Source organism: Sinohyriopsis cumingii, chromosome 4 (genome assembly GCF_028554795.1).
Source record: "Sinohyriopsis cumingii isolate HCF-2022 chromosome 4, ASM2855479v2, whole genome shotgun sequence".
NCBI lineage: Eukaryota > Metazoa > Mollusca > Bivalvia > Unionida > Unionidae > Sinohyriopsis > Sinohyriopsis cumingii.
The window spans coordinates 31,059,085-31,074,010 of record NC_142964.1 but is presented as its reverse complement, the minus strand read 5'-3'; the positions used below and the strand labels follow the sequence as shown (position 1 = coordinate 31,074,010).

Below are 14,926 nucleotides of genomic sequence, written 5' to 3'. Positions count from 1 at the left end.
TTGGAACTTACTTGAAATACCAATGGAATTGAGTTTGAGCTTTATACATTTGGACCAGTGATAAAACTTAGGATAGTTTGTGACTTATTTCACAATACTGTAATTTCGTTTTTAAATTTGTTGAATTTTAGAAACTGGCTTGGTTTTTGTTCTTTTCAGTTATTTATTTTAAGAACAGAATCTTAATAGAAAATAGAGGTTTCGTCCTTTGGATACTACTTTTCTAAAATATTTCAGAAAACGTTGTTTCTGAAATTTAAATTCTCTTTGTTTCGTATGTTTTCTTAGTCCCTAGTCTTTTGACTTTACATAGTGAAACCAACAAGCTTTCACAATGTCAACTAAAGTGTCGAAATTTAATCTAAATCCTACCCATGAAAGGTGAAAGTGCTTGAAAAAGTATGAATAGCTTCCGGTTTCCAGATATTATAATCTTTCTGAGACGAAGGCTTCTTTAATGAAGGAAGAAATTAAACAATATTTTGGACCAATATTTGGTACAAAAGAATGTTTAGGATAAAAGTGCTTATGGTTTGATTAACAAGTCTGTATCAGGTTCTGAAATAAAAGTAATGGAATTGAATTAAAACAAGAAAACAAATAAAAACAGTTAAGAAAGCTTTAGCTTCAGAAAGAGAAAGAAGAGAGACAAATGCAATTAGAGTAAAAGAAAGAAGAGACAAAAGCAAATGCATCTACAAAAAGAGGAAAGGGAGACAAATGCAGATGCAGAAAGGAGAGAAAATGCAATTAGAGATAAATAAAAGTGAGCTATGATGTTGTTCATGATTCATATAGACAGGAAATTCTGAATCTAGTCCATGAAACTACTTTGGCTGGTCATTTAGGGGTCGATTAAACTTATCACAAGATCTTTCCTACTGGCCGAAAAGCGAAGATGTTTGTAAATACTCTAGATCTTATCACACTTGTTAAATTGTAGGAAAACCCAATCAGATACCTAATGCTCATCTGCAACATATACCTGCATTTGACGAACCATTTAGTAGAATAATGGTAGGTTGTGTCGGTTCCTTACCTAAGACCAAGTCAGGCAACCAATACTTGTTAACCATTATGGGTCCGTCCACAAGATTTCCAGAGGTAATTACTTATAAAACTAAAACAATAGTAAAAGCTTTGATGAAGCTTTTTTACACAATTTTGTCCTATCCAAATCTGACCAATCTGATAAGGGGTCCACTTTTATGTCTGGAATTTTGCAGCAAGCTTCGCATGAATTAGACATGCAGCAAGTTAATTATTCTGCATATCACCCTAAAAGCCAAGGGACTCTAGAAAGATCTGATCAAACGTTCCAAAGTATGATTCAGTCATATTGTTTTGATACCAGAAAAGAGTGGGACGAAGATATTCATTTTACTGTTGTTAGCTGTGAGCTAGTCACTTTGAATCTTTAGGATTTAGACCTTTTTAGCTAGGTTTATGACATACAGTCCGCAAACCATTGTAGTTTTTTTAGAAAGGGTAATGTATTTCAGATGAAGATTCATAAATTAATCGTCTTGATTATATTTCGAATTTCAATTTTAAGTTGTCAATACGTTTGTATAGCTACAAGAACTAATCTTTGCTCTACTAACTCAAAAATGAAATTAAGGTATGACACAACTACAAATTAAATGACTTTTCGGCCTGGTGATAGTTTTTTGTTGCCCATACCTAAAAATCCTACTCAGACTAAGCATAAGGTTCTTATACAGTTCAAAGAAAGTAAGTGACTTAAATTATATTATTGACACACCTGACAACAATAAAAGAACTTTGCTATATAAATATGTTAAATGAGAATGTTGATAGAAATAACTGTTCATTATGCAGTCAGTTATGCTGTACCTGTCCCACACAGTAAGGATTTAAATGAAGGAATGAAATCAGACTATAGTGACTTTCGTGTAACCAATCTTCGGAAGTCAGAAATTTTGAGTAGTCAGTACCAGAAATTTCCACGTCTACAGACACAAGAAAAGAGTGAACTGAAAGAGGTGTTATTTGAAAATGAGCACTTGTTTCCAGATGTTCTACCCTGAAACTGAAATTTTAGATTCCACACCTGTTAAACAGCATCCCTTTATGATGAAACCTCTAACAGGATTATTTGACAAAGGAAATTCACTTATTGCTGGAAAATGATTTAATAGAACCACGGAAAAGTGACTGGAGTTAACCATGTATTCTTGTGCAGAGTGTAGGTAAACCTTACCTCGTGTGCACCGACTATAGAAAAGCGAACGGTGTGACGAAAAAAAGATTCATTTCCATTGCAAGGAATCGATAACCACATTGAAAATATTGGGCATGCAAATTATGCCGCCAAGTTTGACCGTCTGAAAGGATTAAGGCATGCTCCAGTGAAGGAAAGGGCAAGGAAACTTTCGGCATTCGTGACTCCAGATGGACCTTAACTCTGTAAATTTATGTCATTTGGGATGTACTTTTCAGTGTTCAATGAAGATGATTACATGGGGTTTAGATAATTGTTATGCTTAAATTGATCAAAGCCATCATCTACAACAACAACTGGAACTGTCACTTAGAACCCATTCGGAAATTCTTAGATGGACTCCGTTATGCAAATTTGATAAGTAAAAGTGAGGTTTGCCATGCTTGTGTTACATTCTTAGGACATTTTGTGGGACACGGACAAGTTAAACCTATAGAAGTTAAGGTTAAGGGTATCTCTGAATTTTCTGTGCTAATGAGTAAAAAACATTTTTAGGTAAGGCTGGATATTATTGGAACTTTTACTCCAATTGTTCCCTAATTGCTTAACCCATGACCAATTTGTTAAGATATAGAAACTAAATTTCATTGGTCTGAAAAATACCAAGTGCCTTTTGCTAGTTTTAAGGCCTTACTTAAGAGTGCAGCAGTTCTTTTGGCTCCAAAATTCGATCATTTAAAATGTTTTTTGATGCAAGTGATGTTGTGGTTGGTGCAGTATTGATTCAAGCAGACAAAAACTGCGTAGATCATCCAGTGTGATATTTTATATAAAAATTTTTTATAATCTTGTCGAGTTTTCCAGAAACTAACATTTGAATTGTACAAAACTTGTTGATTTTTGCTCTTGTTTGTCTTTTAAGACCATAGTGTCATAATAGTATGTCTGTATGTTAAATAGAAGTATGTACTGTGACCTGAACCGTGTTTACTGGTAGGTGAAAATAAATATCCCACCACATTTTGAGCATTGGCTTTTATATCCGGTTATGGAAAATAGTTTTAACGTATTATATTGTTATTAGCATTAAGTACCATTAAATGGCTTAGTTCTTTGTGCACGTCAGCTCATCAGATCAACCATAACAATCAAAATGCAATGAATGTAAAACAATTACATTCTGAAACATTAGAATAGATTTATTAAGCAATACCTTTCCACATTATTTCTTAAAAACATTTTACAATATTTTTCAAGTTAGTTTTAAAGGAGGAGCTTTGTCATTACGTATTTATTGATCAGAGGATAACATATGAATGAACGTCTCTTGCCCCCAGAAAAGTAGTCATGCATTATGTCCCTTCTAACTTTAGTGTTACAATTTGTTTACACGATTTAATGATACATACGGGTTAATTTAATGTCAAAACAATTATTCAAATACAACACAAATTTGCCCGAAAAATGTGCACTAAGTTTTAATGAAGTTGTTACAGATGGAATAAAGCATTGGTTTATTTGAGTACAGACATTTATTTTCCCAAAACCGCGTCTAGATAATACCCGCTGTTCCAGACATGCAATTATGATTTCAATTTGCAATGCTATGCACGTTAATTTTCAAGTTATCCTACATCATCTTTTCAATATTACAGTGCCTAAATTTCACCACAAAATGTTTTCAGCTTCTGAACCCCGTTGATAAAACACTATCCCTTTGGAAACAAGGAAGCAATATACTTTCATAAACCTACAGCAGTAAAGCTATAAAAAAGCTCTCTTACTACGTACCTATATCATGTTTATCATGTTTACAAAACGAATAGCAAGGTCCAGTAAGGAATGGCGTTATTTCTTTCTTGGTTTTGACCTGTTTTAAAAGAAAAGAAATTTCAACAAAATCTTCATAGACGATCTTAAAAAACTTATAATGGATAATGGATGATTTATGTATGTATACATGTATGCATGGATGTATGTATGTTTGCATGTATGTATGTATGTTTGCATGTATGCATGTATCTATGTATGTATGCATGCATGGATGGATGGATGTTTGCATGTATCTATGCGTCGATGGATGGATGTTTGCATGTATGTATGCATCGATGGATGGATGTTTGCATGTATGTATGCATGTATGCACTCTATATAATATCCAATGATATAATTAATTTTAATTTACGTTATCGCAACATCTGATAAATCTACGAGATTCATTTTCATTATCTGCGATTGTTTCAATCCATAAATAGATCCTCCAATCAATAAATCTGTTTTTACCTCTAATTATTACAACTAATTATAGCTATATTTTTATCTATCAATTTAACCTTCTATATTTCATCTATGTCACAAGATGAAGCCGAGTTGGGATTGGATTAGGGAAGACACCCAAAGCAAACTGCGTTAATAAGATTTTTTTATGAAAGCAAATTAAATATTAACAAAATCTGACAACTATCACCAATAAGTAATTCAAAAAAAAAAACTAAAACATGAATTTGACAAATGGAATTTTCAAACAAATGTGAATTGAGTCATATCACCGATCAACCAAACAAAAATCTTGAATGCATCGTTCATATAACGATTTTGAAATGGATGTAAATTTGAATGTACCGTTCAAATAACGATATTGAAATGCATGTAAATTTTCTCAGATAGCAATAGTGAAAACATGGAACACATAATATATATAATCAACGTCACCAGACACAGAGTATACGTCACACGAAACCACACAGTTCTGTGACAACATCAAAAACCATGTATAAGGCAGCTAAAAATTATAACTAAACCGTGCAGTACATATGACACGGTTAAGTACTTCTGCATTGATATATGTTGCGCACGTGAATTCGTTACCCATTACATTAGTCGTCTAATGCATGCAGCGTATAATTAAATTCAATTTATCTGTTCAGTTACAACAAATAGCACACTCGAACGAGACTATAGAATTTATAATATGGCGTTGTATAACCTAGGTGTTGACTCTGTAGAATATAGAATAAATTCTAAAACATCTAAAGTATGAAGCAATTCTGTCATATAAAACGAATAGTAATAAAGAATACTTAAATTTCATTACCTCTACAGCTGGAGATTTGCTCCCGCAAAGGGGTAAGCTTCCTCACAAGACTCGTCGTAATGTAATTCGATTATAGAGAATTTGCTCTATATATATACTAGCTGTGACAGATATGCGCAGCTAGGTACTTAGGTTTTCCCGCCCCAGGCAATTTGCACGTGCAGCATGATATTTGAGTTTCGCTCAGTATTTCAAAATAACTAGAGCCGAAAATATATACCACCTTCGGGTGATGCTGTACGCGGGAGCGAAACCCGAGTACATGTTTGACAACATAGACATATTGATATAAATCGTACACAATTCCGTGACATAGCTTTTCCAAGCCATAATTTTGGTACTTCATGTCATGCACCACCAAACACGATCCAAATGTGTAGTACAAAGAAATAGTCCTGTCTCATAGTACTAAATAATTAAACATGAAATGCATCAAGATAATTTCTTATGTAAGAAATTAGGAAGGTTCCAATTTATGAAATTTATCTACGCTGCCACGAATACTGTAGATTATGACATTTGTTCCGAAAAGTTGAATTATCACTTGGTTTGAGAAATATCTTTCTACTCCTCATAATCAAACAATCGCTGAAATCTAGGTAAACCTTTAAGCAGAAAGACAAATACCAATAACATATGCCCAATGTTTCTTACAGTAGTTTTGCACGATTCTGTTAATTTCTAATTACAATTGTTATGCATATATTTTTGCAGGTTGATGTATATACATGTACCTTGATATTTGCTTGGGTTTTGTTTTTGTTTTTGTTTCTTTTAATTAGAAAAGATATCGAATCAAACATGTGAAAATATAGGTAATTTAGGTAGAAGACATTTGGTTCTTAGATACATGGTATGAATTTATTTATTTCTAAATATATTTATGCAATTTCAATATCTTCTTTTCTAACTTCTCGTAAATTTATCTCCATTGTAACTTTTTAGGAGTTATAAACATCGTTTTAACCTTCCATGGACTCAGTGTATACGTACAGAGCTCTCCACATTGCATATCATCTAGAAAGTGTAAATCTTGATAGTGGTATTTTATTTTATATGGCAGAAATTGCCTTTCAAAATTATGTAATTTTAGAGAAAGAATAGTTATTTTATTATTGTCATAAATTATTACTAAGTTTGAATCAATATTCAATATTTTGTACTACTATTTTACTGTAGATAAGAAAACGTTGGCATAGTTTTGCAGTAAAGTAATATTAAGCAAAATAGTCATAACTTAGTCTATAATATAATTTGTAAAACTCCATCCAGACGTTATGATATACAGGCGCATCGTTTAAACTAAGGTTTTGAAATCACAGGTAATTATGGGCACACGCTGACATCTGTATTCCCTCTTCTCCTAAAACCCATGGGGTATGCAAAGGGAGTTTCTGTGTTGGGGTCTAATTGGGGTTTGTCACTCGACTCATCTTCTATGACCGCAATACATACAACGTTCAAAACTCCCTTTTCAACAGTTTGATGAGATCTCTGCACGAATCGCTTTAACATATTGGTATGAAATGTTCTCGACCTACCTTCCGCGTCGATTTGGTAGTCCATTTCACCCTTGACCTGTTTGACCTGATATGATCCTTTCCACTGGACCAATAATTTGTTTCTGCTAGTAGGGATTAGCACCAACACTCGATCACCCACTTCAAATTTCCTACTTCGCGTTCCACGGTTGTAATACTTCGCGTACTAGCGACCCGACTTCGCGAATTCGTCGTGTGCCATCCGACACGTACTTTCTAATCTCTCGCGTAAGTCGTTGATGTATTGGTACGTGGTTTTAACTTCTCCGTCCGCAACATCACCCGACCATAACTCGCACAGAATCCGCATAGGACCACGAATTGTCCTACCGTATAGCAATTCAAACGGCGAGAATAACAAGGTCTCGTGCGGTACTTCGTGATACGCGAATAAAATCGCGTTCAAATACCGGTCCCAATCTCGCGGTTTCTCCGCGCACATTCGACGTAGCATTTGTTTCAACGTCCCGTTAAATCTCTTAAATCTCTCTACCAATCCATTACACATGGGGTGATACGGTGTAGTGCGCAACTGCTTAATTGACAATAACCTACTAATTTCTGCCATAAGTTCTAAGGTAAACTGGGCCCCACAATCTGAGAATTCCCTCGGGTACCCCTACCCTGCTAACATGTCGACAAGCGCCTCGGATACACGTTCAGTTTCAATTAATGGTAAAGCTATGGCTTCAAGGCATTAGTGGCATAATCTCCCAGAGTAAGGATGTATCGTTTTTTCCGATCTAATTGGAAATATGGGTCCCACAATATCGACAGCTACCCTTTTTTACCTAGTGGTACTCTGGTATTCCTTTCCTTTGACACAGTCTTCTGGCAAACGTCGTACGGCCGACACAATCGTGCCACGTCACTATTTACCAGTTGGACATACTCTCTACCGTCCGACGTGGTAAATTCTCTATACATTAAACCTTTGGTACGTACGAATTCAGAGCTTCCACCGCCCTTACAATGTTTCGCAATACCGGACACGATCCTCTCCGCAGTCGCGCTTAAGGACGCATCGTGCCTTTGCTCGCGTGTGAATTCATCGCGCGAGATATCGGTAACGGCTTCAAGAACGTTGAACTTACGTAGAGGCTTTTTATCCGCCTGCGCCTTTGCCCCAGCTTCGACCGCTTGTACAATGGGAAACCGGAAATCAGAAAGTGTTGTGAGTCTGGATCCCTCGACATTTCCGATAGTTAGGTCGTATAAGGGGTTTTCCATACACAGTGCTTCAACGATTCCCGTCAGAAAAGGCATATCGATTTCTATTCTTACGACTGGAACGCGATCAATTGTTTGATCGAATAATATGCACGGGGATTTCCAACCAAGCATTTGGTCATCCCTAACGAGACTCCGCTTTACTACGACCACTGTGCACCCGGTGTCTCGTAAGACCGTGACTTCTTGTCCGTTGGCGGTAACAGTAGCAGTCGGTACCCTCGCCTCGCCTCGGAAAAAAGACAAGTGCCGATCGACTGAATGACATCCTGACCGATCTGTAAACGCGCTGCGGACTAGTATACCTTATTCGCGTCATTAGATGCCGAATTATCACGTGGAAAATCATCGCGCTTACCGCCTCCAGACCATGCTCTGCTTTTGATAGCATCCCTTCCCAGATTGTAAGTTTCCACCCTTATTTGTACCATGTATCTCGTGTTCTCTGGGTCTCTTGATCTTTATCTTGATCACCTCCCTTGTTATCCCTTGAGATCACATTCTGGGTACCTTCCCGAGCTTCGGCAAAATGGTCTGCCTGTGTAGCCATATCATAGATATTATTGAAGGACTTTTCCCTCAGGAATAAATACAATTCCTTACACAAGCGTTTAACAGCTGGTCCCTAAGTATAAAGTCGGTAAGGCCCTCGAATGATTTTTGTATCTTGCCACATTCAACCCACCGTTAGAAATAATTTCCCGTCCTACTGACAAACTGGGTAAATGTCTCACCTTTATCGGGTTTACTGTATTTAAACTTTTTGCGGAACCCTTGCTCTGTCAACTTGCATCTCTTAAGGAGTGCCTCTCCTAACGCGTCATAGTTCAATACGTCGCTAATTGGGTAGACCCGAATACACATCTAGCACTTTACATTTAAGTAACATGCTGAGATGGAGCGATCAATCATCTTTTATCCGTTCTGGATGGTGGCGTATCACTCAAACCTATGCAAATAACTATCCAAGTTATCTTCGTCATCTTCAAAAGGGGGTAATTTAGGGCCTATTAACTTTGACTTTTGTTGCCCATGTTTCTTAGCCTCTAATAATTCAGATTTCCTTTCATGATATTTTTCCATATTCCTGTCTTCTAACTTATGGTTTCTAACTTTGCTCGTTTCTCCCTCTCTAACTTTCTTACCTCAAGTTCTCTTACCTGCTCTATTCTTTCTCTTTCTTCTTCCCTTTCCCACTCCATCCTCTCCTCCTTGGCCTGTTTCAACCCCATCCTCTCCTCCTCGGCCTGCTTCAACCCCATCCTCTCCTCCTCGGCCTGCTTCAACCCCATCCTCTCCTCCTCGGCCTGCTTCAACCTCATCCTCTCCTCCTCGGCCTGCTTCAACCCCATCCTCTCCTCCGCGGCCTGCTTCAACCCCACCCACTCCTCCGCGGCCTGCTTCAACCCCATAATCAACTCTATCAACTCATTCATGCAAATCTTTATCATCTGCACTATAATCTGCTTCAAATCTATCTCCTTCTCTGTCTGCTTCAAATCTTTCTCCTCGTCGGCCTGCTTCAACACTATCTCCTCGTCGGCCTGCTTCAACTCTATCTCCTCGTCGGCCTGCTTCAACTCTATCTCCTCGTCGGCCTGCTTCAACTCTATCTCCTCGTCGGCCTGCTTCAACTCTATCTCCTCGTCGGCCTGCTTCAACTCTATCTCCTCGTCGGCCTGCTTCAAATACGTCTCCTTGTCGGCCTGCTGCAACTCTATCTGCTTGTTCAACTCCCACAACTCTAACCTCTTGCCCCTCAACTCTAACAACCTGTTTTGCCCCTTCTTGAACAAACACTTGAACCTCAACCAGAAATAACTGATGTACCCCAACTCTAACCACCTCTTGTCCCACAACCCTAACCTCTTGTCCCACGACTCTAAACCCCTGTCCAACAACTCTAACCTCCTGTCCCACAACTTTAACCTCCTGTCCCACAACTCTAACCTCCTGCCCCACAACTCCTTCCTCCTCTTGCCCCACAACTCCTTTCTCCTCTTGTCCCACAACTCCTTTCTCCCCTTGTCCCAGAACTCCTTTAACCCCTTGTCCCACAACTCCTTTAACCCCTTGTCCCACAACTCCTTTAACCCCTTTTCCCACAACCCGTCTAACTCTTTTAACCTCTTGTCCCACAACTCCTTTAACTTCTTGTCCCACAACTCGTCTAACTCTTTTAACCTCTTGTCCCACAACTCTTCTAACTCTTTCAACCTCTTGTCCCCCAACTCTTCTAACTCTTCTAACCTCTTGTCCCCCAACTCTTCTAACCCTTCTAACCTCTTGTCCCCCAACTCTTCTAACCCCTCTAACCTCTTGTCCTCCAACTCTTCTAACCCTTCTAACCTCTTGTCCCCCAACTCTTCTAACCCTTCTAACCTCTTGTCCCCCAACTCTTCTAACCCTTCTAACCTCTTGTCCCCCAACTCTTCTAACCCTTCTAACCTCTTGTCCCCCAACTCTTCTAACCCTTCTAACCTCTTGTCCCCCAACTCTTCTAACCCTTCTAACCTCTTGTCCCCCAACTCTTCTAACCCTTCTAACCTCTTGTCCCCCAACTCTTCTAACCCTTCTAACCTCTTGTCACCGAACTCTAACCTGTTTTCTGACTGCTTCTCCAGTTCCGACTTTTCCCTCTCTATATCTCTCTCCTTCGCACTTTGGTCCCATTTCCGAGCCAGCTCCTCCTGAACGAAGTTTCGAAGGGCCTCGCCCTCATACCTAGACTGTTTGCCCAACTCCGTTAGATCCTTGGGTGAGGACATAATACATACTGTAGATAAGAATATCAATCGTAAGTGCACTATCATAATAAATAAAACGGAATATGAGGAGGTATTCACTCCCCGGCCTGAATTATCTCTTGTCAGGAAGGTCACAGTCTGAAACATAACTGAAAAATCTTACCGGAGTCAAGACCTATGTAAACTAACGTCCCTACTCCGCCTAATCCAATAATGTTCCTCCTAATCCAATAATCTCACTCCTGGCACCATTTGTCACAAGATGAAGCCCGGTTGGGACTGGATTAGGGAAGACACCCAAAGCAACTGCGTTAAGATATTTATTTATGAACGCAAATTAAATATTGACAAAATCTGACACCATTATAAAAAAATGTAAGGAAAATTATAAGGTTCCTAACATGGAACTATCAACAACAAGTAACTCAAAAGAAAAAAAACCTCAAACATGAATTTAACAAATGGAATTTCAAACAAACGTGAATTAGGTCATATCACCGATCAACATAATAAAATTCTTGAATGTATCGTTCATATAATGATATTAAAATGCATGTAAATTTGAACGTATCATTCAAATAACGACATTGAAATGCATGTAAATTTGCTAAATAGTGAAAATAACATGGAGCACATAATATATATAACTTTTGTGGCGCCCATTTGACGTCCTAGATGTAATTCCCGTTCCACTCGCTCTAGTCAATGGCCAGAGAAGCGCCCACCCACGTTCCGCCCCTCTCAGTCTGTTGAAGGATCTCTGGAGAGCCCTCACATTTAATACAGACCCAATGGTCGCGAAGCACTGGTCACTCGCATCGAGAAAACCAGTACACACTTCCGAAACAACGTAACCTGACACAGTGTATACGTCACACGAAACCACACAGAGTTCTGTGACTCAACATCAAACGATGTATAAGGCAGCTAAAATTATAACAACTAAACCGTGTAGTACACATGACACGGTTAAGTACCTCTGCATTGATATATGTTGCGCATGCGCGCACATGAATTCGTTACCCATTACATTAATCGTCTAATGCATCCAGCGTATAATTAGATTCAATTTGTCTGTTCAGTTACAACAAATAGTTAACTCGAACCAGCCTATAGTATTTTTAATATGGTGTTGTATAACCTAAGTATTGACTCTGTGTAGAATTTAGTATAAATTCTAAAACATCTTAAGTATTGAACAATTCTGTCATATAAAACGAATAATAATAGATACTTAAATTTCATTACCTCTACAGCTGGAGATTTGCTCCCGCAAAGGGGTAAGCTTCCTGACAAGACTCGTCGTAATGTAATTCGATTATAGAGAATTTGCTCTATATATATACTAGCTGTGACAGATATGCGCAGCTAGGTACTTAGGTTTTCCCGCCCCAGGCAATTTGCGCGTGCAGCATGATATTTGAGTTTCGCTCAGTATTTCAAAATAACTAGAGCCGAAAAAATATACCACCCCCGGTTGACGTTGTACGCGGCAGCGAAACCCGAGTACATGTTTGACAACATAGACATTTCCGTGACATATCTTTTCCGAGCCATAATTTTGGTACTTCATGTCATGCACCACCAAACACGATCCAAATGTGTAGTACAAAGAAATAGTCCTGTCTCATAGTACTAAATAATTAAACATGAAATGCATCAAGATAATTTCTTATGTTAGAAATTAGGAAGGTTCCAATTTATGAAATTTATCTATGCTGCCACGAATACTGTGGATTATGACATTTGTTCCGAAAAGTTGAATTATCACTTGGTTTGAGAAATATCTTTCTACTCCTCATAATCAAACAATCGCTGAAATCTAGGTAAACCTTTAAGCAGAAAGACAAATACCAATAACATATGCCCAATGTTTCTTACAGTAGTTTTGCACGATTCTGTTAATTTCTAATTACAATCGTTATGCATATATTTTTGCAGGTTGATGTATATACATGTACTTTGATATTTGCTTGGGTTTTGTTTTTGTTTTTGTTTCTTTTAATTAGAAACGTCATCGAATCAAACATGCAAAAAAATATAGGTAATTTAGGTAGAAGACAGTTGGTTCTTAGATGTATGGTGTGAATGCATTTATGTCTAAATATATTTATGCAATTTCAATATCTTCTTTTCTAACTTCTCGTAAATTTATCTCAATTGTAACTTTTAGGGAGTTATAAACATTTTAACCTTGCATGGACTCAGTGTATACATACAGAGCTCTCCACATTGCATATCATCTAGAAAGTGTAAATCTTGATAGTGGTATTTTATTTTATATGGCAGAAATTGTCTTTCAAAATTATGTAATTTTAGAGAAAGAATAGTTATTTTATTATTCTCATAAATTATTACTAAGTTTGAATCAATATTCAGTACTTTTGTACTATTAATTTACTGTAGATTAGAAAACGTTGGAATAGTTTTACAGTAAAGTAATATTAAGTAAAATAGTACATTTCATAACTTAGTCTATAATTTAATTTGTAAAACTCCATCCAGACGTTATGATACACAGGCGCATGGTTTAAACTAAGATTTTGAAACCACTGGTGTCATGAACTCCCATGCAAAATAGTTTCTAGAATGCACTGCAATACAGCAAGAAGTGTGGTATATACAGTCAAATGGCATCCTGTAACATTCTCTGACATGTCTTGAGTATCTTAAGTTTTGCACTGGTTTATATCGTAACCATCAAGTCTTCAAAACTAATGTCAGTGTTTTGGAATTTCGACGTACAAAAATTTATCTTTCCTAATCAATCCAGCATTCTTATAATACATAAATGAGTATGTATAATATATTGCCATTGAATTTGCCGAGTTTGATTGGTATACGTTTATGCTGGACGTCTCAGCATTTGTTTTTTTTTAAAGTGTATTTAGCACAATTATTTTCTCTATTTGTTTTGTTTATATCTATTCTAGTGTTGCAATTTTCAGTTTTGCTTTTCTTTTATGTAAGTTGGTGTCAGCGTATTTGTAATGTGGCATAAATCTTATATATTATGATTTAAATACAGGACATATGATATCGTCCATCAACGGTGACTATTATTGTTTCCTGACTTCTTGGATTTGTAAGTTACTAATATACATCTAATTGCACAGAATATAATGCAAAATTATTTTCTGAGTATTATTACAACAACACGTTATTTCTTGGATAAGAAACTGTTGTATGAAATTTCCCATTCTCAGCCTCTATTTCTAATATAATATGAAATTTAACCATGCACCATGCAATTCTCTTCATCAAGCAATATTGAGTCTGGTTTGAGATATGATGGTCAAATGAACTAAAATGGTAAGATGGTTATGTTACAATGTAACTTATCTTATCTGAACAAGATTGAAAAAAACTATATCGACTGAGTACTGTCACAGTATTGCCGTATCTCGTAGATTGATTTCCATTTATCATAAGATTCAGTAGCTGTTTACTTACCATTAGTTTTAAGTGAAAAAAAATTGGCAAAATCTTCACAACAGTGAAAGACAATCGAAGCACGTTTTGACCATTCTTGTTCCTCAAGCCATGCCTTTGCATTTTCGACAGCTTCACATTCTTTAAGCTCACTGAAAAATAAAACAAAAACATCCACACTAGTCTTGTTCGTAATTTCTAAGTGAAATATAATTTATAGTGTTGAGTTTGTAAATAAGTGGATTAAAGTTCACACACTTTTAAGATTTTGATTTAGAAAGTATATGAAAATATATTGTACCTTCCGTTCAAACATACTATATTGCCTTAAGTGAAACAATGGTATTCGTCTACACGCTCTCAAAATTTTTAAAACATTTATATTATACATGGATAGCAACAAACGAATATTACAATATGATATTACGGTGGGGGTGGGGTGGGGTGGGTGGGATGGAATTTAACATTCTTAGTGAAAATAGTGTATATTATTGAGACGGTAAGTCCTAGAGTACTCAAGGGATCTTTAATAATTTACATTGGGAAAAGGAAAAATAATGTGTACTGTTTCTGAACAGTTTAATAAAACGCTTGGTTTCTTTTATATAACTTTAAATTATATGAAAAAACGCAAATTTGTATTCACGGATAAATCTGATAAATCTGATGACCCATAAAGAGCATTTATCACAATGTA

General features: G+C 36.8%; 1 protein-coding gene across 2 annotated transcripts in view; it reads right to left on the bottom strand.

Annotated features, from left to right (window-relative positions):
• The window catches only part of LOC149800880 (uncharacterized), a 142,861-nt gene that overhangs the window by 70,447 nt on the left and 57,488 nt on the right, over positions 1-14,926 (bottom strand). For both annotated transcript variants that reach the window (XM_089954907.1, XM_089954906.1), the window contains exons 9-11: positions 14,251-14,381; positions 9,211-10,826; positions 3,977-4,055 (exon numbers count right to left, since the gene is read on the bottom strand). In XM_089954907.1, the coding sequence (XP_089811033.1) occupies positions 3,977-4,055; positions 9,211-10,826; positions 14,251-14,381 (1,826 nt within the window). The remainder of the gene's footprint in view (positions 1-3,976; positions 4,056-9,210; positions 10,827-14,250; positions 14,382-14,926) is intronic.